This window comes from Garra rufa, chromosome 20 (assembly GCF_049309525.1).
Source record: "Garra rufa chromosome 20, GarRuf1.0, whole genome shotgun sequence".
NCBI classification, from domain to species: Eukaryota; Metazoa; Chordata; class Actinopteri; order Cypriniformes; family Cyprinidae; genus Garra; species Garra rufa.
The window spans coordinates 26,070,172-26,093,693 of NC_133380.1; the positions used below are offsets into that span (position 1 = coordinate 26,070,172).

The 23,522-nt window shown below is 42.9% G+C and overlaps 1 protein-coding gene across 5 annotated transcripts in view; it reads right to left on the minus strand.

The window, feature by feature from the left end:
• slc4a10a (solute carrier family 4 member 10a) overlaps window positions 1-23,522 on the minus strand; it is a 101,042-nt gene that overhangs the window by 18,011 nt on the left and 59,509 nt on the right. For 3 of the 5 annotated variants that reach the window (XM_073825453.1, XM_073825455.1, XM_073825454.1), the window contains exons 15-22: window positions 19,503-19,616; window positions 19,248-19,409; window positions 18,919-19,170; window positions 18,738-18,806; window positions 6,393-6,566; window positions 1,445-1,567; window positions 1,258-1,322; window positions 51-161 (exon numbers count right to left, since the gene is read on the minus strand). In XM_073825453.1, the coding sequence (XP_073681554.1) occupies window positions 51-161; window positions 1,258-1,322; window positions 1,445-1,567; window positions 6,393-6,566; window positions 18,738-18,806; window positions 18,919-19,170; window positions 19,248-19,409; window positions 19,503-19,616 (1,070 nt within the window). The remainder of the gene's footprint in view (window positions 1-50; window positions 162-1,257; window positions 1,323-1,444; window positions 1,568-6,392; window positions 6,567-18,737; window positions 18,807-18,918; window positions 19,171-19,247; window positions 19,410-19,502; window positions 19,617-23,522) is intronic. The other 2 variants (XR_012340749.1, XR_012340748.1) reach the window with 1 other exon arrangement.

A 23,522-nucleotide genomic window follows, 5' to 3' on the forward strand; every position in this document is an offset into this window, starting at 1 on the left:
GAGGGCACAGTGAGAAAATTTAAATGTATGAGGAAATATTAAATCCAAACCTTTTTGAGCTTTGATCTTTGTTGGCGCTGTCAGTGTTGAGGCCTTTCCAGACATTTCCAAAAGACGTCTTTGTCATTTCATCTGAAATGTTGACTGTGGATGGATCATCCCTTGGTGAACACAAACACATTGCTGTTCAAGAAACACTTATTATTATCAATGTTGAAAACTGTTGTGAGTCTTAGGGTGTTTTCACACCCGTCTCATTTAGTTCGGTTGAATTGCACTAGAGTTCGTTTTCCCTCTTGGTGCGATTCGTTTGGGCAGGTGTGAATGTAGCAATCGCACTTGAGTGCGCACCAAAAGCAGACCAAAGAAGTGTAGGAGGTCTCGGTACACTTTATAACGAACACTGGAGCAGTTCGTTTATGGTGAGAACATGATCCGAACTCGAACAGACCAAACAGCAAAAAGTACTGCGCCTTTTTGGACTAATCCAGCTGCCATAGTCAGCTGCGCTGTTCATTATGGGATGAGGACAAGTATTTGTTGACAGTTAGTGCTTTAGTAACATAGCCCCATGGCAGCTTGCGGACAAACTTGGAGTTGTGAGGAGGTGCGGAGCAAGAATTTGGTCTAATGATCATATTAGTTCCCAACTTTCGAAAGCTCACAAGAACACTGCAATCTTCTCATTGTTTAGCAGTTTAGAAAATACGTAAATCTGGCCAGCGAGTGATGGAGTGGATGTTGTCACATGACTGCATTTTGGTTCGTTTCAACTGGTTCGAACCAGAGCAATCAGTGTAGTGTGAAAAGGACCCAAAACAGCAGAAAAATGCTACTATGTATCATTTGTTGCCCAAATGGACCAAATGAACCGAACCACAGATGTCAGAGCACCCTTAGTATATCTGTGAAAACTGTTTTTTTTTTCAGGATTCTTTGATTAATAAAAAATGTAAAAACAGCATTTATTTTATCAGCATTTATTACATTATAAATGTTTTTATTGTAACTTTTGAACAATTTCATGCATCCTTGCTGAATAAAATTTTTCATTTCTGTTAAAACAAAATTTAACTGTTCGAAACTGTTGAACGGTAGTGTATCTTTTCTTTAAAAAATAAATAAATAAAATGTAAAAAAAAATTATTCTGTATAACATCGCAATTAATTGGTCAAACTAGAATTAAGGGTTAAATTAAACAGAAATGGTAAAAACAGCACGTTATCAATTTTAAAGTATTTTTTTTTTCTACTTACTTACAATGCCCTTCTAGGGGCACTTGTACAATTCCTTCATCCTCCATCAAGACACACTGATTCTCCTGAAAGAGAGAAAAAGAAAACATGGTTTATCAAACACTGTCTGCAGTGATTGGTCATTGTCGGCCAATAGCGTCGTCGCAGGGCGCAACCAATAGCAGTGTGTAATGGGGGGTGGTGGTACCTCTTGCTGTGCATCTTCCATTTTTTTCTTCTTGCTCTCAGGCATGAGGTCGTCGAGCCAGCTAAGATCTCGCTTGGAGAAGACAAAATCTAACAGCTTACGGATGAACACAAGGGCTAAGACCTGTAAGAAAGTACACCACGTGTGACATCATATGAGATCTTGCATATAAATAACTAGGGCTGGGTATTGTGACCAATTCAGCGATTCGATTCAATTCTTATTTTTATGGTTTCGATTCGATTCGATATCGATTAGCTATCAATATTTCATTTAAAATGTTAGTTTTGCAGACATGGGATCCATATTTTGATATAAATGCTGGTAACTGAAACTCTCCTACTTAAGTTTATTACTGAAATATGCATCTACATTAATAATAGGGTGCACACAGTTGTTTATTTTAAACAACTTTTATTTTAAATGAACACTGTAACAAGAAGTCATAAATATGTGCATCCATTGTACACCATGTAAACAAACTGCAAAATGCACATTACTGTAAAAAAGTAAAAAGACTGTAAATGTGCAACAGTGAAATCTATTAAGAACTTCAAACATGTTTAAGAAATAAAACATTTTTCTAAATTCAAAATGTTCAAAACAGGCCCATCATAAAGCCCTTGTCTGCGTATACAAAACATTCTAACTGTCCATAAAACTAACAGTTCTTAACTACAGCCTAATCATTTTTGATCACCAGATTTTTCTGCAAAAAAAGCAGCTGATCAACATGTTCTGATCTAAGGCAGCTCCTCTGCGCTGTGATTAGAAAACTCTCTCAGCTCGAACACTTGTGACACCTTCAATATTCATATCCTCTTACTTGAAGCACAGGCATTAAGAATCGATTCGGGGATTTCCCGAATCGATATCGTTGCGTTAAACTGAAGATCGATTAAAATCGGAGAATCGATATTTTTTACCCAGCCCTATAAATAACTAAACATGCATACACACACACACACACACATATATATATATATATAGTGTTTGCCCCCTAAACTTAATAACTGGTTGGGCCACCCTTAGCAGCAACAACTGCAATCAAGCGTTTGCGATAACTTGCAATGAGTCTATTACAGCGCTGTGCAGGATTTTTGGCCCACTCATCTTGGCAGACTTGTTGTAATTCAGCCACATTGGAGGGTTTTCGAGCATGAACCGCCTTTTTAAGGTCATGCCACAGCATCTCAATAGGATTCAGGTCAGGACTTTGACTCCAAAGACTTCATTTTGTTTTTCTTCAGCCATTCAGAGGTGAATTTGCTGGTGTGTTTTGGATCATTGTCCTGCTGCAGAACCCAAGTTCACTTCAGCTTGAGGTCACAAACAGATGGCCGGACATTGTCCTTCAGGATTTTTTGGTAGACAGCAGAATTCATGGTTCCATTTATCACAGCAAGTCTTCCAGGTCCAGAAGCAGCAAAACAGCCCCAGACCATCACACTACCACCACCATATTTTACTGTTGGTATGATGTTCTTTTTCTGAAAAGCTGTGTTACTTTTATGCCAGATGTAATGGGACACACACCTTACAAAAAGTTCAACTTTTGTCTCGTCAGCCCACAGAGTATTTTCCCAAATGTCTTGGGGATCATCAAGATGTGTTCTGGCAAAACTGAGATGTGCCTTTATGTTCTTTTTGCTCAGCAGCGGTTTTCATCCTGGAACTCTGCCATGGAGGCCATTTTTGCCCAGTCTCTTTCTTATGGTGGAGCATGAACACTGACCTTAACTGAGGCAAGAGAGGCTTGCAGTTCTTTAGATGTTGTTGTGGGGTCTTTTTTGACCTCTTGGAGTCGTCACTGCGCTCTTGGGGTAATTTTGGTTGGCCGGCCACTCCTGGGAAGGTTCACCACTGTTCCATGTTTTCGCCATTTGTGGATAATGGCTCTCACTGTGGTTCGCTGGAGTCCCAAAGCTTTAGAAATGGCTTTATAACCTTTTCCAGACTAATAGATCTCAATTACTTTCTTTCTCATTTGTTCCTGAATTTCTTTGGATCTCAACATGATGTGTAGCTTTTGAGGATCTTTTGGTCTACTTCACTTTGTCAGGCAGGTCCTATTTAAGTGATTTGATCCTATTGAAGTGCGAACAGATGTGGCAGTAATCAGGCCTGGGTGTGGCTAGAGAAACTGGACTCAGGTGTGATAAACCACAGTTCCCCTTCAATCGTTTCACTCAGCGTTACATATGAGAACTCGCTTGAGAGACCAATCATCTCTGAGCCTTATTCAAAAGGCCAATGAACAATGGCGAGTGGTATTTGCACATATGGATATATAAGATGGCGTCATGCAGCCACTCATTCAGATTTTCGCTTCGGAGCCTTCATGACCGAGCCTGTCTTCAACAAAGACAACGATCAAAAAAAGAAAAGAGTTCCTGCAGAGTTCACACTCTGAGAGCAGTTTCTAAAAGAGACATTTGGCAGCCGCCAGCGTGATCCTGCGGGCTGCTGTTATAACAGCAAATAAACGCCTTTGCACACCAGCGAGCAGCCCCGTTTGAGTGCACAGTTGTGCCGCGGTTCCTCCCTGGCCAAACCGGGATCTAAAAAGAGTGAATTTCTCACGGCTGTGAAAGACATCTTCCCGGTATGTCTTTCCGGCCGTGCGCTTCCGGGTGTGGTAGTTTCCTCACCTCGCTTGACGGACATGAACACTGCCTTACGTGCCTGGGCCGGGCACACGCTGAGGCAGCGTTCACGGATGGTTCATGCGCTCATTGCGAGCGTATGACCTTGGCCACGCTGAAGTCCCACCGCTCGTTCGTGAGGAGGCTCCCCTCGTCGTCCTCCCGCGGTAAGTCGTTGAGCCGTCAATGCTTTTCGGCCACCGCGACGAGACACGGGGGGACATTCAATTCACTGTGCAGGAACTCCGTGCCGCCACCGACTTCGCCTTCCGGGCGACGGAGGTCACGGCACGTTCCCTTGGCCAGGTGATGTCCACAGTAGTGGTCCAGGAGCGACACCTGTGGCTGACTCTGGCCCAGACTCCCATCTCCCAGAACGGCCTATTCGGCGACACTGTCGAGGACTTTGCCCAGCAGTTCTCGGCAGTTCAGAAGCAGACGGAGGCGATTAAACACATCTTGCCCCGATGCGAAGCTACCATCCCGCCTCCGGGGCCTCAACCTCCGCCTGCTCGTCGCCGAGGGCACCCCCCTGCGGCCTCCAGAAAACCAGCTCTGTCCCCTGCCGAGGCCCACGATGCCAGACTGGCAGCTCGACGTCGAGCTGGCTGCGGGAGAGCGGCGCCGCCCGCCTCTCAGGGACCGGCCAGAAACACCCGCAGAAGAGCTGCGAAGCGTCCCTGACGCGGGCAACCCAGAGGTGGAGGAGATCGCTCTTTGGGGAACGACAACACTGACGTCCCCACTCCCGGTAGAGGGCCGGGAGCTGCTGTGTACTGAAATGCCGCCGTCGACCTACGGGTCGGCGGTACCCACAATTTCACACAAAGAGCCAATTTCCTCACCCATCCTGGATCTTCGAGCTCTGAATCGGTCCCTTCTCAGGCTGCCATTCAAGATGCTCACAGCAAAGCGCATGCTAACATGCATTCGTTGCCAGGATTGGTTTGCAGCCATCAACCTGAAGGATGCGTACTTTCACGTCTCGATTATACCTCAACACAGATCCTTCCTACGGTTTGCTTTCGAGGGTCGAGCGTATCAGTACAAAGTGCTGCCATTTGGCCTGTCCCTCTCTCCCCGTGTCTTCACGAAGGTCACGGAGGCTGCCCTCTCCCCCCTCTGGCGGAAGGGCATTCTCAACTATCTCACTTCAGCACTGGTTACACGAGTCCCGAGATGGGCATGGCACCGTGGCACACTCTGGATTGGCGTTTCTCCGCAGTGTCGCCGCCTGTTCAGTCTGTGGTCAGACCCAGCCTTTCTTCAGGCCGGAGTCCCTCTGGGACAGGTCTCCAGGCATCTCGTGGTTTACACGGATGCCTCCTCCACGGATTGGGGTGCTGTATGCAACGGGCAAGCAGTCTCGGGCTCCTGGACAGGACCCCGACTGCAATGGCATATCAATTGCCTAGAGTTGTTGGCTGTGCTTTTTGCACTCCGTCGCTTCCGACCGATGCTGCACCACAAGCACGTGCTTCAGACGCACCAACCAGCTCTTTGTCTGCTTTGGGGGTCAGCAGAAAGGGAATACTGTCTCCAAACAGAGGTTGGCCCATTGGGTGGTAGATGCCATCTCCCTGTCATACCAAAACCAGGGAGAGCCATGCCCCTTAGGTGATCGTGCCCACTCCACACGGAGTGTTGCCTCATCCTATGCGTTGGCTCATGGCGCCTCACTAGCAGATATCTGCAGAGCTGCGGGCTGGGCGACACCTAGCTTCGCTAGGTTCTACAACCTTTGCGTAAAGACCGTGTCCTCCCGTGTCTTAACATAGACATCAGGTGAGCGGGAGAACGGCTGGTGTCGGCTTGCTGCGCCACTCCTACGGGATCCGTGTGCTATATCCCTCAGTTGTTCCCTCCGGTGAACCTTGGGTCCTCCATGCCCCGCAGTCAGGCCTAGATGCGGAGTAGTCCCTGACTGTGCTCCTGCTGGGTCTCCTTCGTCCCGCAGGTTGTGGCAACATGTCTCAGTATTCTTCCACGGTCAGCCAGAAGGCCGCTGTTTCCCTCATATATCCCTAAAAGATTATGAATATATTGAATTACTTTCATTCCACATGTAGAAATCTCATGTGCTCTGCCCCCCAACCCCTGCTTCAGTAACAACTGGCATCCCTGTGGGGCCCCCTCTATCGGCCCTCAGGGCGTTGGGAAGGTTACGTTCATATCCGTCTGCTGACACGTCCACTTGTCAGCACGTGGGTTTGTGCATAACGCGGCGTCAGGGTCGTGGCTGTTCCATACACTTATAAACACATATAAATATAAGTAAACACATATAAATAAACACATCTTACCATCATAGGAAAGACTATGGCAGCTCTGGACGTTTTGATGACCCAGAGAAGCACCAAGCAGCTGAGCTGGATGATGGTGAACAGGTGGACTTTTCTCAATGGGACGTGTCTCAGGTAGATAAAATCAGGCTGGTGTTTCGCTGGCATCCCAAACAGCTTCAGACGATCGAAGAACTGAAAATCAAACGCAAACACGGTCAGAACTGCACAGTAAGACCCCAACTAGAATTTGGACACAATTCAGTGTTGTTAACAAGGTAAAGATAAAACTATTTAAAAAAAAGAATATTAATATACAACCAATCAATTAATAAATAGATAAGTAATTTTAGATTAAAAAAATAAAAACAATAAAACAATAAATAATTAGAAATGCTGACTTGGCAACCAAGTGAAATAAAATAAGTTGAAGCTACTAAAAATACCTAAAACAAAAACTGAACCTATACAATAAAAAGCTTAAATGATACATTAATATTATTAATTGAAGGGGAGATCACGTGACGCTTCGTACGTGATGGCTGCAGATCTGTAGAGCTCCTGGTACGCTCCCTCACTTTATAAATATTTAACAGATCAAACATTCAAATTGAACATTCTAAATATACCTTTCGACAAAATGAACGCTAACAAGAAAGCGGCACCCTCGCCTGTGAAAGCCTCGACTGGGAAACGGATGAAACCTTCAACTGGCAGCGAAGACATGGCGGACGCCATTTCGTTAGCATTGACGAAGCAACAAAATACGTTGGAAGAAGTTGTCCGGAACGCAGTGCATATTGCGATGAAAGACGTGACGCAGTCCCTGCAGTCTCTCACTGCGGAATTTCAATCTCAGATGGCAGTTGTACGCGGGCTTATCGACAAGGTGGACTATGTTCAACGCGAGACGAGAGTTGTTGGTGAGCTAGCTTGCTCTCCTCCTCCTGTCCTGTGGGTGTCGCTGTTTCGCTGTTTCCCTGCTTCCTGTTTGCCTTGCTGCAGTGTGGTCTGTTTGTTTGTAACGTTAGCTCTCTGCAGCTTCGTTTTTCTACTGGATTTTCTACTGGATTCTCTATCTTATTGTTAATTCTGCCGTTTTAAATTGATAGATATAGCTTAATTTAATTTCTGGTCTTATCCATCAAACTAATCTGACTAATTTGATTGTTCGCCTTACTCTATAATCACGAGTGCAGCACGTTAGCATTCCATAGCCGGTTAATTTGCCGCTCGCACTCCATTCACGCTTTTAACTCTTGTTTACTATTTTTAGCATTGCGCTGGCCGGTTAACTTGCCATCTGCGTTCCATTCACGTTTTTATTTATTTTTTCTCGTGTTTAATATCGTTAGTACTCTTTTAGCCGGTTCCGTTCCGTTTTTTCTCCCCCTGATCTGTTCTTCAGGAACTCTAACAACATTGGTAAGTTGAAATCATTCTACAATCACGGTGAGTAATGGCTTCTTCTCCTACAATTGTAGTCTGCACTGCTTGCCACATGTATAGCTTATCTATCTCTGTCAGCAGTGAGCCTTATACATGTGATAAATGCAGGAATATAGTCAGGCTGACAGAGAAGATTTCAGAACTAGAGTCACGCATCCAAACTTTAATGGAGGATAGTAAGAATGTGAGGGCCTTAGATACGGTTTTGGATGTGACTAGCTCAGAAAGCCCTGTACATTGTTCGGTTCCGGTAACAACGCCCATGCAGCAGGGCAATTGGGTGACTGTGAGGCGGCATAGTCGCGGGTCAAAACACCGCTCTTCCGTTCCGATCAGAACATCAAACAGGTTCTCCCCACTCAGTGAAGCACCCACTGAGAAACCTGATGAAAGTGCTCTAGTAATTGGCGATTCTATTGTACGGAACGTGAAAATAGAGACACCAGCCAACATAGTCCAATGTTTACCGGGAGCCAGAGCGCCTGACATCTTGGCAAATTTAAAAGTGCTGGCTAATGCTAAACGTAAATTCAGTAAGATTGTTATTCACGTCGGCGCTAATGATGTTCGACTTCGCCAGTCGGAGATCACTAAAAATAATGTTAAAGAGGTGTGTGAACTTGCAAGTACGATGTCAGACACTGTAATATGCTCTGGTCCCCTCCCGGCTTATCGTGGTGACGAGATTCACAGTAGACTGTGGTCACTCCATGGCTGGATGTCAAAGTGGTGCCCGCAAAATAACATAGGTTTCATAGACAATTGGACAAGCTTTTGGGGCAGACCTGACCTGTTGAAAAGAGATGGTCTTCATCCCTCCGGATGTGGAGCATCTCTTCTATCTAGAAATATGGCACATAGTCTTAGAGTTTGCACTTGACTCACTGGGGCCCAGGTCAGGAAGCAGACAGACTGGCTAAACCGACCATCTGCTAGCCGCCTCACGTCACAGAAATCAGTTAATTCTCAGCACATAGAGACCCTTTCACCTAGATATCACTCTATAGAGACTGTGTCTGTTCCCCGAGCTAGAAAACACAAAAAACGCCTGAATCAAATCAAGACTAACAATTTAATTGATGTTCAACAAATAAAAAATATATATAATACAGAGAAACAATTGATAAAGCTTGGCTTATTGAATATCAGGTCCCTTTCTACTTTTTGTAAATGATATGATCACTGATCATAACCTAGATGTGCTCTGTTTGACAGAAACCTGGCTAAAACCAGACGATTACATTATTTTAAACGAGTCCACCCCCCAAGATTACTGTTATAAACATGAACCGCGTCTAAAAGGTAAAGGAGGAGGTGTTTCTACTATTTATAGCAGTATTCTCAATGTCTCTCAGAGAACGGGCTTCAATTATAACTCGTTTGAAGTTATGGTGCTTCATATAGCATTATCCAGAGAAACAAGTACTAATGATAAATCCCCTGTGACGTTTGTGTTAGCTACTGTATACAGGCCACCAGGGCACCATACAGACTTTATTAAAGAATTTGCTGATTTTCTATCCGAATTAGTGCTGGCCGCAGATAAAGTCTTAATAGTGGGTGATTTTAACATCCATGTTGATAATGAAAAAGATGCATTAGGAACAGCATTTATAGATATTTTGAACTCGATTGGGGTTAGACAACACGTGTCAGGTCCTACTCATTGCCGAAATCATACTCTAGATTTAATACTGTCACATGGAATTGATGTTAATGGCGTTGAAATTCTGCAGCAAAGCGATGATATCTCAGATCATTATCTAGTCTCTTGTATAATCCAGATAGCTAAAACTGTTAATTCAATTCCTTGCTACAAATACGGTAGAACCATCACTTCTACTACAAAAGACTGCTTTGTAAGTAATCTTCCTGACTTATCTGAATTCCTCAGCATATCCAATAGCTCAGAAAAACTTGATGATGTAATAGAAACTATGGACTCTCTCTTTTCTAGCACTTTAGATACAGTTGCTCCAGTGCGCCTAAAAAAGATTAAGAAAAACAGTGTAACACCGTGGTATAACGATCATACCCGCGCCCTAAAGAGAAAAGCACGAAAAATGGAACGCAGCTGGAGGAAAACAAAACTAGAGGTTTTTCGTACTGCTTGGCGTGAATGTAATTTATCTTATAGGAAAGCATTAAAAACTGCCAGATCGGATTACTTTTCATCTCTCTTAGAAGAAAACAAACATAACCCTAGGTATTTGTTCAATACTGTGGTTAAATTAACTAAAAATATTGCAGCAACAGGTTTAGACATTTCCCAAAAGCACAGCAGTAATGACTTTATGACGTACTTTACCTCCAAGATAGACACTATTAGAGATAAAATTGTAACCATACAGCCGCCCGCTACAGTATCGCATCAGATAGTGCGTTGTAGATCTCCTGAGGAACAATTCCATTCATTCTCTATTATAGGAGAGGAGGAATTGTATAAACTTGTTAAATCATCTAAACCCACAACATGTATGTTAGACCCTATTCCATCTAAGCTACTAAAGGAGGTACTTCCAGAAGTCATAGATCCTCTTCTGAATATTATTAATTCGTCACTATCATTAGGATATGTCCCCAAAACCTTCAAAATAGCTGTTATTAAGCCACTCATTAAAAAACCACAACTTGACCCCTATGAATTAATTAACTACAGACCAATTTCGAATCTCCCTTTTCTGTCAAAGATACTAGAAAAGGTAGTATCCTCACAATTATGCTCCTTCTTAGAGAAAAATGGTATCTGCGAGGATTTCCAGTCAGGTTTTAGACCATATCATAGTACTGAGACTGCTCTAATTAGAGTAACAAATGACCTGCTATTGTCAAGCGATCGTGGTTGCATCTCTCTATTAGTGCTACTGGATCTTAATGCCGCATTTGATACTATTGACCACAACATTCTTTTAAATAGACTTGAAAATTATGTAGGCATTAGTGGTAGTGCACTGGCATGGTTCAAATCGTACTTGTCTGACCGTCATCAGTTTGTGGCAATAAATGAAGAGGTATCATTTAGATCGCAAGTGCAGTATGGAGTACCTCAAGGCTCAGTGCTAGGGCCATTACTTTTTACGCTTTACATGTTACCCTTGGGAGATATCATCAGGAAACATGGTGTTAGCTTTCATTGTTACGCTGATGATACTCAGCTCTATATTTCTTCGCAGCCCGGTAAAACATATCCATTCGAAAAACTAACAGAATGCATAGCTGATATTAAAAACTGGATGGCGAATAACTTCTTACTGTTAAATTCTGATAAAACAGAGGTATTAATTATTGGACCTAAAACCTCCACAAGTAATGACCTAAAACACAGTCTAATACTAGATGGCTGCTCTGTAAATTCGTCATCATCAGTTAGGAACCTAGGCGTCCTATTCGATAGCAATCTCTCCTTTGAGAGCCACATTTCTAGCATCTGCAAAACCGCATTTTTCCATCTTAAAAATATATCGAAATTACGACCTATGCTATCAATGTCAAATGCTGAAACATTAATTCATGCGTTCATGACCTCAAGGATAGATTATTGTAATGCTTTATTGGGTGGTTGTTCTGCACGCTTAATAAACAAACTCCAGCTGGTCCAAAATGCAGCAGCTAGAGTTCTTACTAGAACCAGAAAGTATGACCATATTAGCCCGGTTCTGTCAGCACTGCATTGGCTCCCTATTAAACATCGTATAGATTTTAAAATCTTGCTAATTACTTATAAAGCCCTCAATGGTTTAGCTCCTCAGTACTTGAACGAGCTCCTATCGTATTATAGTCCTTCACGTCCGCTGCGTTCTCAAAATTCTGGCAATTTGATAATACCTAGAATATCAAAATCAACTGCCGGCGGCAGATCATTTTCTTATCTAGCGCCTAAACTCTGGAACAATCTACCTAACACTGTTCGGGAGGCAGACACACTCTGTCAGTTTAAATCTAGATTAAAGACACATCTCTTTAACCTGGCTTACACATAAAATCATTAACACATTTCTATAATTCAAATCCGTTAAAGGATTGTTAGGCTGCATTAATTAGGTCAACCGGAACCGAAAACACCTCCCATAACACCTGATGCACTCGTTGCATCGTAAAAAGAATGGCATCTACGCTAATATTAGTCTGTTTCATTCTTATTCCGAGGTCACCGTAGCCACCAGATCCAGCCTGTATCTGGATCAGATGGTCACTCCAGTCCCCCGGATCCAGTCCGTACCCAGCTTAGATCGTGGATCACCACCTAGAGATGACTTCAATAGCCGTGGATGTCAACCAGATGAGCTCCAAGGCGGATCATCAATAAAGACCTCGCCAACCTTGACGGCCATTGGCACTACACCACAGGATCCTGATGAGTTCTCTACAATCAGACATTGGTACAAACTGTTGTTTGGTCTGGCCAGAGGAGAACTGGTCCCCCGACTGAGCCTGGTTTCTCCCAAGGTTTTTTTCTCCATTTCTGTCACCTGTGGAGTTTTGGTTCCTTGCCGCTGTCGCCTCTGGCTTGCTTAGTTGGGGACATTTTCCAGCGATATCGTATACTATTTGAACTGAACTGACGATGATATCACTGAATTCATTGATGAACTGCCTTTAACTGAAAATTGATTGTTACAATAATGCGTTACTTACACACTATTGTGCTGTTTAAATACTGTGCAGTTGCTTTGACACAATCTGTATTGTAAAAGGCGCTATATAAATAAAGGTGACTTGACTTGACTTGACGAGAGGCCTGAAACAAGATGTCGTCGGCTGTAAATCGGATGTATCTAAGCTTCAAATAAAGCTGGCAGAATTTGAAGATCGAGAAAGACGCAACAATGTTCGAATTGTCGGTCTTGCATCTAACCGTGAGGGAGGTGACGCGATACGCTTTCTCCAAGAAATGCTTCCGAAGTGGATTCCTTCGCTCTCAAACAAGCAGATAGAGATCGAACGAGCCCACCGCATCTATGGACATCAGAGGTCTACGGAGACTGGGCGCACTATGATCTTTAAACTGCTGAGATATCAAGACCGTCAAGCTATCTTAGACGGGGCCAGAGAGGTGAGCAAGCGGGGACCAATTTTGGATGGTGAGAATAGGCTGAGATTCTTCGCCGACTACAGTGCTTACACCTCGCAAAAACGGAGAGGCTTCGCTGATACACGGAAGGAGTTGCGAGCAGCAGGAATCCAATCTTTTCTGATTTACCCAGCCATTCTGCGCGTTATGCATAACGGGGAGAAACTGTCTTTCTCTTCGCCACAACAAGCAGAGAGAGTTTCTACTGCAGAACGCGGAGACTTCGCGTGCAAGACGGCAGCTTACTTTCGCCGATGTCAATCCATACGATATGGACACGAATCGACCTGATAATTAATAAGCCATCATTACTGGTAGGATTGCTTATGGAACTGTGTGATTTAGGACACTTTGCATAACTTAGGATAAATCAGCCAGTAGGTTTAAAGCTGTTTCATCTTTAGGATTAACGTTATATTCTGTTCTTAAGTTTGATAAAGCGGTCAATTTAGTTTTTCGTGTTCCGGACAAATACCACAAAGTTTTGAAGTGTTTAACGCATAAAGGTGTGCTTTCAGTTTAAAATGTAAGCGATAGTTCTGTTGTTCCTATACATTTTTATTTTTTCGATGTTATATACATGTGAGGGAGCATACGAATCTCAGATCAGTGGGACGTATGATGTTGTCACGGTTCCGATACACAAATGGGGGAACAGCCAGCGGTCGGCGGGAGGGGAGAGTTTTGTCCAGCCATGTATTTCTTCTTTTATTCTAGTGAAACGTGCAATCAAAGAACTCATGCCTAAAATAATTCATTATTTGGCTTTTAATATAGTTCAAGTTAAAAATTTCTTTGACAATGGTTAATATTTCAGTTTTATCTGTCAATGTCAGAGGTTTAAACAGTCCTTTAAAGAGAACAAAGTTTTTAGATCATTTGCGACGGCACTGCGTAGATGTGGCTTTAGTACAAGAATCTCATTTAAAAGCAACCGATGTTCCTCGTATACAAAATAAATTGTATAAAGTCATTGCTGCGTCCAGTGACGGCTCAAAAACAAAGGGGTCTCTTATCCTCATCAAACGAAACCTTCCTCTTGTTATTGAAAAATATAGTAATGATAAATCTGGTAGATTGAGCTATTTCTGTACAAGTATTCAAGGTAAGAAGATAGCTTTTGTCTCTGTCTATGCCCCAGCAGTTTTTGATGTAAACTTTTTTCAGGTGTTAACAAATAAGTTGCTGCTCCTAAGCGATTATGCACTCATTATAGGTGGAGACATGAATGCACTTGCTGACCTAAGGCTTGATAAATCCACCACTGTATTTACCAAATCACAAGAGATAACATCAGCAAATTTCAAGTCTTTTATGCAAACCTTTAATCTCATAGATGTATGGCGTGTTCAAAATCCATCGGTTAGAGACTATACTTTCTTTTCTTCAAGGCATCAGACACATTCTAGAATAGATTATATTCTATGTTCTCGTGAATTCAGGATGTGTTTTGAGAGCATTGCAATCCTACCTGCTGTAATATCTGACCACAATCCACTGCTGACAAAGTTTATTTATTGCTCACATGATAAATCTCCAAGATGGCAATTTAATACAACTCTTTTACAGGATTCTGGGTTTCTAATAGATTTTAGAAATAGGTTGAAAGACTTTTTGAACATAAACCTGAATAGTGTGGATAATCACATGATGGTATGGATGGCTACGAAAGGCTTTATTAGAGATTTTGCTATCTCTTTCTCTTCTCACTTAAATAAAGTTAGAAAAGCACAAATTGAGGAATTAGAACAAATTTGCCTTTCTCAAGAAACAGAGCTGAAGAAAAAATTTTCAAAATCTGTTGAAAGTGAATTAAAGAGTTCCAGGTCTAAGTTAGACGATCTGCTTCGTAGAAAGGCTGAATTTATTATGCATAGAGTTCGGCAGAATTATTATTGTAATGGTCCACGACCTAGCAAGTTATTGGCTTTAAAACTCAGACAAAGTGAAGCTAGGGCTATAATTGATACCATTTATTCTCCTACAAAAGGCCTAATAACTAATCCAAGAGAGATAAACAAAACTTTTGCTGAACATTTTAAAGATTTATATCAGCCCAAAGATAGCATAGATATGGTTGAGTGTTATAAATTTTTACATGACACTGATTTACCACAATTAACGCAAAATGAATCTCAACAAATGAGCCAACCTATAACACTTGAGGAGCTGTATGCAGCACTGAAAACGGCAAAGAAGGGGAAATCACCTGGGCCAGATGGGATCCCTCCAGAATTAATTTTACAGTTCTGGGATCTATTAGGACCAATTATGCATGCTGCAGTAAACACAGCAATCCAAAAAGGTTACTTTGAAAAACAAATGAATACAGCTTTAATCTCTTTAATTCCAAAAAAAGATAAAGATCATACTAAATGTTCAAATTTTAGGCCAATTTCATTAATAAATTCTGATTTAAAAGTTTATGCTAGGGTTTTAGCTATACGTCTTGAAAAATATATTTGTAAATTAGTTCACAGTGATCAATCTGGCTTTATTCCACATCGTTCGGCTGCAGACAATATACGTCGGTTGCTACACATAGTGAATGAAAGCAAAGATAAAAATTCCCCTTGTGCAGTTTTATCATTAGACGCGGATAAAGCTTTTGATAGATTAAATTGGGATTACTTATGGAGGGTGCTAGGTAAATTTGGGTTTGATGAGAAATTTATTAATATGGTACGAATAATTTATAATAACCCATCAGCAATTATAGCAACAAATGGCTTACACTCCCAACCATTTGATATCTTGAGAGGAACGAGGCAAGGATGCCCCCTCTCACCAATGTTATTTGCATTATCCCTCGAACCTTTAGCTCAAAAAATAAGACAAGATCAAATTTGTTCTATTTCTATCAAAGGTACCCAACATGCAATATCTCTTTATGCAGATGACATTTTATTGTATTTTTCAGATTTTGGCGCAATACAGAACATACTTGAAACATTTAATTGTTTTGGGAAATTTTCTGGATATAGGATCAATTGGTCCAAATCATCTCTTCTACCATTAAACAAAAAAGCTCAGAGTATCCAGATAACAACCATCCCAATTACGAATCAGATAATTTACCTAGGGATTTTTATACAGTCTTCTTTAAAAGAAATTGTACATATAAATTATGATAAAGTCTTTCAGAAGCTTAAAAGGGATATTGACAGATGGAGAACACTTCCAGCGTCACTGCAATCCAGAGTCTCGACTGTAAAGATGAACATATTACCTAGGGTTAATTTTCTTAGTGCCATGATCCCGTTGCCACCTCTTTTAAAATGGTGGAAAAGACTTGACTCTTTAATTCGCACATTTCTCTGGAATGGCAAACAACCAAAGTTAAAATTATCTACATTGCAACGTACTAAAATGGAGGGAGGTCTCTCCCTTCCTAATTTTGAGCTATATCATAAAGCCTTCCAAATGCGTGTAGTCAAGACATGGTTTGACTCTATGAATTCCACATCTTGTCGAGAAATAGAAGAAGCAATTGTTAGACCAATTAGACTTGAAGACGTACTTTTCTCTGGACTCTCTTTAAAGTACTGCAAACAGTCATTCGGCCCCATCATAACAAATACAATTAGCACTTTTAGAGCAGTAGAGAAATTATTAAGTTACGATAACAAATGGCACCTACAGACTCCCTTATGGCGTAATACAAACATTAAATGTGGTTCTGAACCATTCACATCTGAACAGTGGTCAAAGCAGGGAATAAGGACACTTGCTGACATATGGGATGATAAGGGTATGTTAAGTTTTCAAAACATAGTTTCATCTTTTAAAGTACTTTCATCATCTTTTTTTTTGTTCTTGCAATTGCGTTCAGCCCTTAGGGCATATGGAGTCCCTTGGGGGTCAGCTCTCAAGGCACATCCAGTTCACAGTTGGTTCTCCAACTCTTTTCAACAAAATGTAGTGTCAGCTGTTTATCCTCGCCTTCTTGAAGTTAAAATAAAGCAGTTACCACTGCACATGATTTGGGTAAGGGAGCTAATGGTGGACTCGATTGATTGGGAAACGGTATGGAAAAATATATTTTGTTCATCAAAAAATCCAAACCACCAATTAATTCATTTCAAATTCTGTCACAGACTGTATTGGACACCAAAGAAACGTTTTCTCATTAAAGTATCTACAAGCCCCCACTGTAATTTATGCCCCTACCAACAAGTGGGAACATTCATGCATATGGTTTGGGAATGTGAGAAGGTTTATGAGTTTTGGGAAAAGACCTCATCAATACTGTCTGAAATGATAGGAAAAGATATACCAGTGCAACCAGTTGTGCTCCTTCTAAATGATGATTCTAGTTTAGGGCTTACAGAAACACAAAGAAAGATTTGGTTGGCAGGACTAACATCTGCCAAAAAGATAATTGCACAAAGATGGCTCCCTCCACATTCTTTAGCTGTGCGACACTGGCTACTTCAGTTTCACGATATAGTAATGTTAGAACTTTCAACAGCCAGAATAAATAAAGCCAGAGCCTCAACCATGGAGGCATGGAAAGTTGTTGCAGATAGTTTGACAGAAAAGCTTCAAGATGGTAGAATTTAATTTGGGGTACAATTCAAATGTTCAAACCTCTGATGATCTATGGGACAAACTGTATCTGTATGCTGTATTAATTTATTTTATTTTATATTATTAGTATTCTATTATTGTATTTATCTTTTATTGTAATTTTATTTTTTTTTATTTATTTGTATCTTGCAGGCAATTTGCTTTGATTGCAATTATACTGTAAGGTGGCCTGGACCTGGGGGACCGCTGCTGGGTGGGGGGAAGTGGGTGGTGGGGTTAGAGGGTTTTGTTTTTGTTTATTGTAAAGAAATAACTGTATTTGTCTCTTCTATGCAAAAGCAATAAAAAATTTATCCCAAAAAATATTATTAATTGAAACTGTTAAACTATTAAATTAAATAACAAAGCTAAATGGAAAAATATAAAAACTAATAAAAATGACAAAAGCACATAATATAATTACAAAAATGTAAACTATGATTAAATATAAAACTATTTAAAAGCAGTTTTTTATAAAAAAGAAACAAAAAAGAATATTAATACACAACCAATCAATACATCAGTATCTAAATCAATAAGTAAATAATATTGGATTAAAAAATTACTTAAAAATCAACGAAAATTAGAAATGCTGACCTGGCAACCAAGTGAAATAAAATTGAACCCGAAGAACTAAAAACAACTAAAACAAAAACTGAACAAATAAAATACAAAAAGCTTAAATTATAAATTATTCTTAATAATTTAAACTATTAAATTTAATTACAGAGCTAAATGGAAATATATAAAAACTAATAAAATGACAAAAGCACATACAATTGCAAAAATGTAAACTATAATTAAAGATAAAACTATTTAAAACCTGTTTATATAAAAAAAATCAACCAATGCAACAAATAAATCAATCAATACGTACATAAATAATATTAGATTAAAAAATAACTTAAAAAACAGTGAAAGGCTGACTTGGCAACCAAGTGAAATAAAATAAATTGAAGCTGAAGTACTAAAAATAACTAAAACAAAAATTGGAAAAATTAAAATAAAATAACAAGCGTTATAAATTATTATTAATAAATGTATTAATAAAAAAATATTTAATAATTTGATGAAAATGTATAAAAACTAATAAAAATGACAAAAGCACATAACAAAATTACTAAAATGTAAACTATAATTATAACTAAAATTATAAAAACTAAAATCTAATACAAAATATTAATAAATACTTTAATGGCATATAAACAATCCTGAAAAAAAAAAATCTGAAAAGGTCTGAATAAACAATTTTAGGCACAATATATGAATTGCAGTACCTGTATGCCCCTGAGAGACGATGCTCCCATATAGAGGAAAACTCCATATAACACCGGCATTGGGATATGCTGATGACAAAAACATAAAACAATAACCATTAAAAAGAATGAAACCTCTCAAAAGCATTGTGTGTTGATGAAACATGGGAGCCTGACTCAATCTGAGCCAAAGATTACTGACCTTGAGTACGGAGGTCATAAACACTGAACTCCCCATGAGAACGAATATCATGAGGCCAGTAAAGCGCTGCTCTCTGATGCCCAGGAACTTGGGCTGTTCTCCAGGTGCGGAGCATTCAGACTCCAGCTTCAGGCTGTTCACGTGAGAGATCGACAGCACGGTCGCGGCTACGAACCACGGCAGGCCCATCAGCGAGCACACGCCCAGCATCACACCCACCACAAACAGGTCCAGATGATAGCCACAGCCTTTCTGTGAAGGCACAACGAAGGACATCAAGAATGCTTGTTCACTAAAAACAGCATATTGTGAAGGACTTATCAACACACCTTCAGCTTGTGTTCCTTCCTGTTAATAATGACGGCAGTGATTTGTTGGTCCATAAAGATGAGGATGGTACACAGCAGAGCTGGGATGAAGGTCACAATAATGGTCCACCATGGGTTTGGTCCTATTGGGCTGATGAACCAGCCGCGGTCATCTCGGGTTGGCTGTGAGAGATCATCTGATTAGTTACATATTCATATGCAGAGCATAGATTTATGCAGAATGACAGTACTGTAAAACTTGTCTTAATGTCTCACTTTGAACTCATTAGGAACCTGTAGCTTGGGGGAAGGGACTCCCAGACCGTAGTCGATTAGAACCATAGTCAAGATGGTGATGAAAACAGCAAAATCACTGATAATTGCCCTCACCTGTTTAGAAACACACAGAATTGAACGAAAATTAACATCAATCTGTGAGCCTTAAAAATGTGAAAAGGCTTAGCAGTGCCTCTTTACTCTATTGGCCAGGTATAAACACATTTTAATTATATGTGACCCTGGACCACAAAACCAGTCTTAAGTCGCTGGGGTATGTTTGTAGCAATAGCCAAAAATACATTGTATGGGTCAAAATTATTGATTTTTCTTTGTCAAAAATCGTTTGGAAATTAAGTAAAGATCATGTTCCATGAAGATTTTTTTGTAAAATTCCTACTGTAAACCTATCAAAATGTAATTTTTGATTAGTAATATGCATTGTTAAGAACTTAATTTGGAGAACTTTAAAGGTGATTCCCTTCCGGGAACTCAACACTGCGTCATCAACGCTTTGGGGATCGCCATTGGCGAGCCGCACTCTGAGTCATAGTCCAACAACCAATAGAATGACGGGAGTGACGTCACAGGCGCGGTGACGTCAGCGACCAGGAAGTATAAAGCACGTGCGTTTGAAGCCGGCGTCAGCTTTTGTCATTCAGCGAGAGCGCTCTATGTCTTTGTCTGTCTTGCATACTGCTGTTTTTCTGTGCCAGTTTTGCACAACTTTATTTTGAGCAGTATGCCAAAAGGGGGAAAAAGATCTTTCAAGAGAGAAAGAAAGGCGGTCGAGCAGCCACATAGAAAGTGTGTCCCTCCCTGCCAACATTTCATTGTTGGCGGGGATACACACGATCTATGTGTGGTCTGCTTGGGAGCGGAGCACGCTAGGTCAGCCCTTGAGGGGGCTGACTGCCCGCAGTGCGAGCGAATGCCGCTGCGGTTGCTCCGCTCCCGGAAAGCCCTCTTCAAGGAGGGGGCTTTCACCAGCGTTCCCCGCGGGTCTGGCCCCGCTTCCGCCGAGGCGGAGCGGCAGCTGCACTCGTGGGGTTCGCAGCTCGATCTACTAGAGGGAGTTGAGACGGGTGATCCCCTATCTCTCTCCTCACCTAGTGGATCGATTGACCTCCTTAAGCGTCACAGAGATGCGTAGGACGGCAGACCTAGCTCTCCGCGGCACCAAGGAGACCGCCCGCGCCATCGGGCGGTCTATGGCAGCCCTGGTGGCCGCGGAGAGGCATCTCTGGCTGACCCTGTCCGACATGAAAGAGAAGGACAGGGTCACGCTCCTGGAAGCCCCCCTGCATCCACCGGCCTCTTCGGTGACTCTGTTGACACAGTTGTCAACAGGCACCAGGAGGCCCGCAAGCAGGCGGCGGTGTTCCAGAGGTACCTTCCTCGCCGCGTTTACTCCTCTGGGGCTGCTGGATGGGAGCAGCCCCAGCCGTGCCCAAGCTCCTCATACAGGGAAGCGCAAAAGAGGAGTGTTGCTACCCGTACCCCTTCGGCAAGACCTAGAGGGCGGGCTCAGCAACACTCCAAGCCGGGGTCCTCTTAGACAAGGCCGGACCTGAGGGTCGTCCTCCAGTCAAAGAGGGCCTCGGCTAAACGGCCCTGATGGTGGTGGTCCAGGGCCAATGAGGGCAGCCCCTCTTGGGGAGTTAGGTGCTCCACCGCCAGTTACGGTGGCCACCCCTCCTCGGGGCCCTCAGGAGATTCGTCAGCTAACCCTGCCAGTGTTACAGGGCGTGGCAATCTCCCGCGAACATCATTCTCCGGTCTCTCCGCCCCGAAACGTAGCGGAACCAGAGAGTTCGCCACCCCCACGGGGGTCCTCAGAGCACTTACTCCAGGTGCATCCTGCCAGTTCGCTGTTACAGGTCACCGGATTAGCTCCTCAAATAAATCCAGAAGCCAGTCTCGAGAGGCTGGTTCCCTTAGTAGAATTTCTGGCAGCGTGGAAACTACTGCCAAATGTTTCTACGTGGGTCCTGCGCACTGTAGAGAAAGGTTATTGCATTCAATTCGGCGCCAAGCCGCCACCTTTCAGCGGGGTATTTCCTACTCTTGTAAGCCCCGAGCAGGGTCTGGTAATGGAACAGGAAGTAAAAACTCTCCTGAGGAAGGAGGCCATCGAGGTGGTCCATCCTCAACACAGAGAATCCGGGTTCTACAGCCGGTACTTCATTGTTCCCAAGAAGGATGGGGGGCTACGGCCCATTCTAGATCTCAGACAGCTAAACCTCTCAGTCAGAAAACTGAAGTTCAAAATGTTGACTGTCAGATATGTCGTGTCTCAAATCAGGTCCGAGGACTGGTTTGTCACGATAGATCTAAAAGACGCATACTTTCACGTCTCCATCCTTCCTCAACACAGGAAGTTTCTCAGGTTCGCTTTCAGGGGCAAAGCTTACCAATACAGAGTTCTTCCGTTCGGCCTAGCGCTCTCACCCTGAACTTTCACGAAGTGTGTGGATGCTGCTCTGGCTCCCTTGCGACTCCAGGGCATCCGCATACTCAACTACATAGACGACTGGCTGATCCTAGCCAGTTCAGAACAGTTAGCGGTCCAACATCGAGATGTTGTTCTTGCTCACATGGAAAAGCTGGGGTTGAGGCTCAACGCCAAGAAAAGTGTGCTTTCTCAATTACAGAGAACCACTTATCTAGGTGTAGTTTGGGATTCGACCACGATGCAGGCACGAATGTCACCTGCTCGGATCGAGTCGATCCTTACTGCAGTAAATGCGGTCAAGCTAGGCTTGCTACTCACTGTCAAACAGTTCCAAGTACTGTTAGGTCTTATGGCAGCTGCATCCAACGTGATACCTTTTGGTCTGCTGCACATGAGGCAGCTACAGTGGTGGCTCAGAACCAGAGGGTTTTCCCCGAGAGGGAACCCATTTCGCAAGATCAAGGTCATGCGGCGCTGAAGAAGCCCTGGTTCCTATCTCAAGGCCCAGTGCTGGGAGCTCTTTGCCGCCGCGTCACGCTAGTGACAGATGCATCCCTCACCGGGTGGGGAGCGGTCATGAGTGGCCGCTCAGCCCCGCGGCCTGTGGAACGACCACCATCTCTCCTGGCACATAAACTGCCTAGAGATGCTGGCTGTATTCCAGGCCCTGAAGCATTTCCTTCCAGACCTGAGAAACCGTCACGTGTTGGTCCGTACAGACAACACTGCGGTAGTCTATTATATAAACCACCAGGGGGGTTTGCGCTCATGCCCCTTATACAAGCTGGCGTACCAGATCCTCCTGTGGTCTCAAGGAAAGCTTCTCTCGCTGAGAGCAGTCCATATTCCCAGACATCTCAATGTGGGAGCAGACGTCCTGTCGAGGCAGGGGCCGAGGCCCGGGGAATGGATGCTTCATCCACAAGTAGTGAAGCAGATTTGGAGAGTGTTTGGCCAGGCTCAAGTGGACCTCTTTGCGACTCAGGAGACATCGCAATGTCCTCTCTGGTACTCTCTAGTCCCTCCAGCTCCTCTTGGACTGGATGCCATGGTACAGACGTGGCCGAGGCTTCGTCTGTACGCCTTCCCCCCGATCGCTCTGCTCCCAGGAGTTCTGGAAAGAGTACGCCGGTACGGTGTACGGCTGTTACTAGTAGCCCCGTACTGGCTGGCCCGAGTCTGGTTCTCGGACATAATCGCCCTCCTCGACGGCTCTCCATGGGAGATTCCCGTCAGGAGGGACCTTCTCTCCCAGGCTGGGGGCGCAATCTGCCACCCCCACCCAGAGATGTGGAAGTTATGGGTGTGGCCCCTGAGGGGGCACAACTCATAGAAGCCGGTCTCCCAACCGAGGTTGTCGAGACCATTCTTCAATCCAGAGCTCCCTCTACGAGGAAACTTTATGGCCTAAAGTGGAACCTGTTTGCTTCATGGTGTCATGAATGCCGTTTAGACCCAGTTCACTGCCCGGTTGGTACAGTGCTGGAGTTCCTGCAAACGTGTCTTTCCGCAGGGTTAGCTCACTCCACCCTGAAGGTGTACGTGGCGGCTATATCGGCTTACCA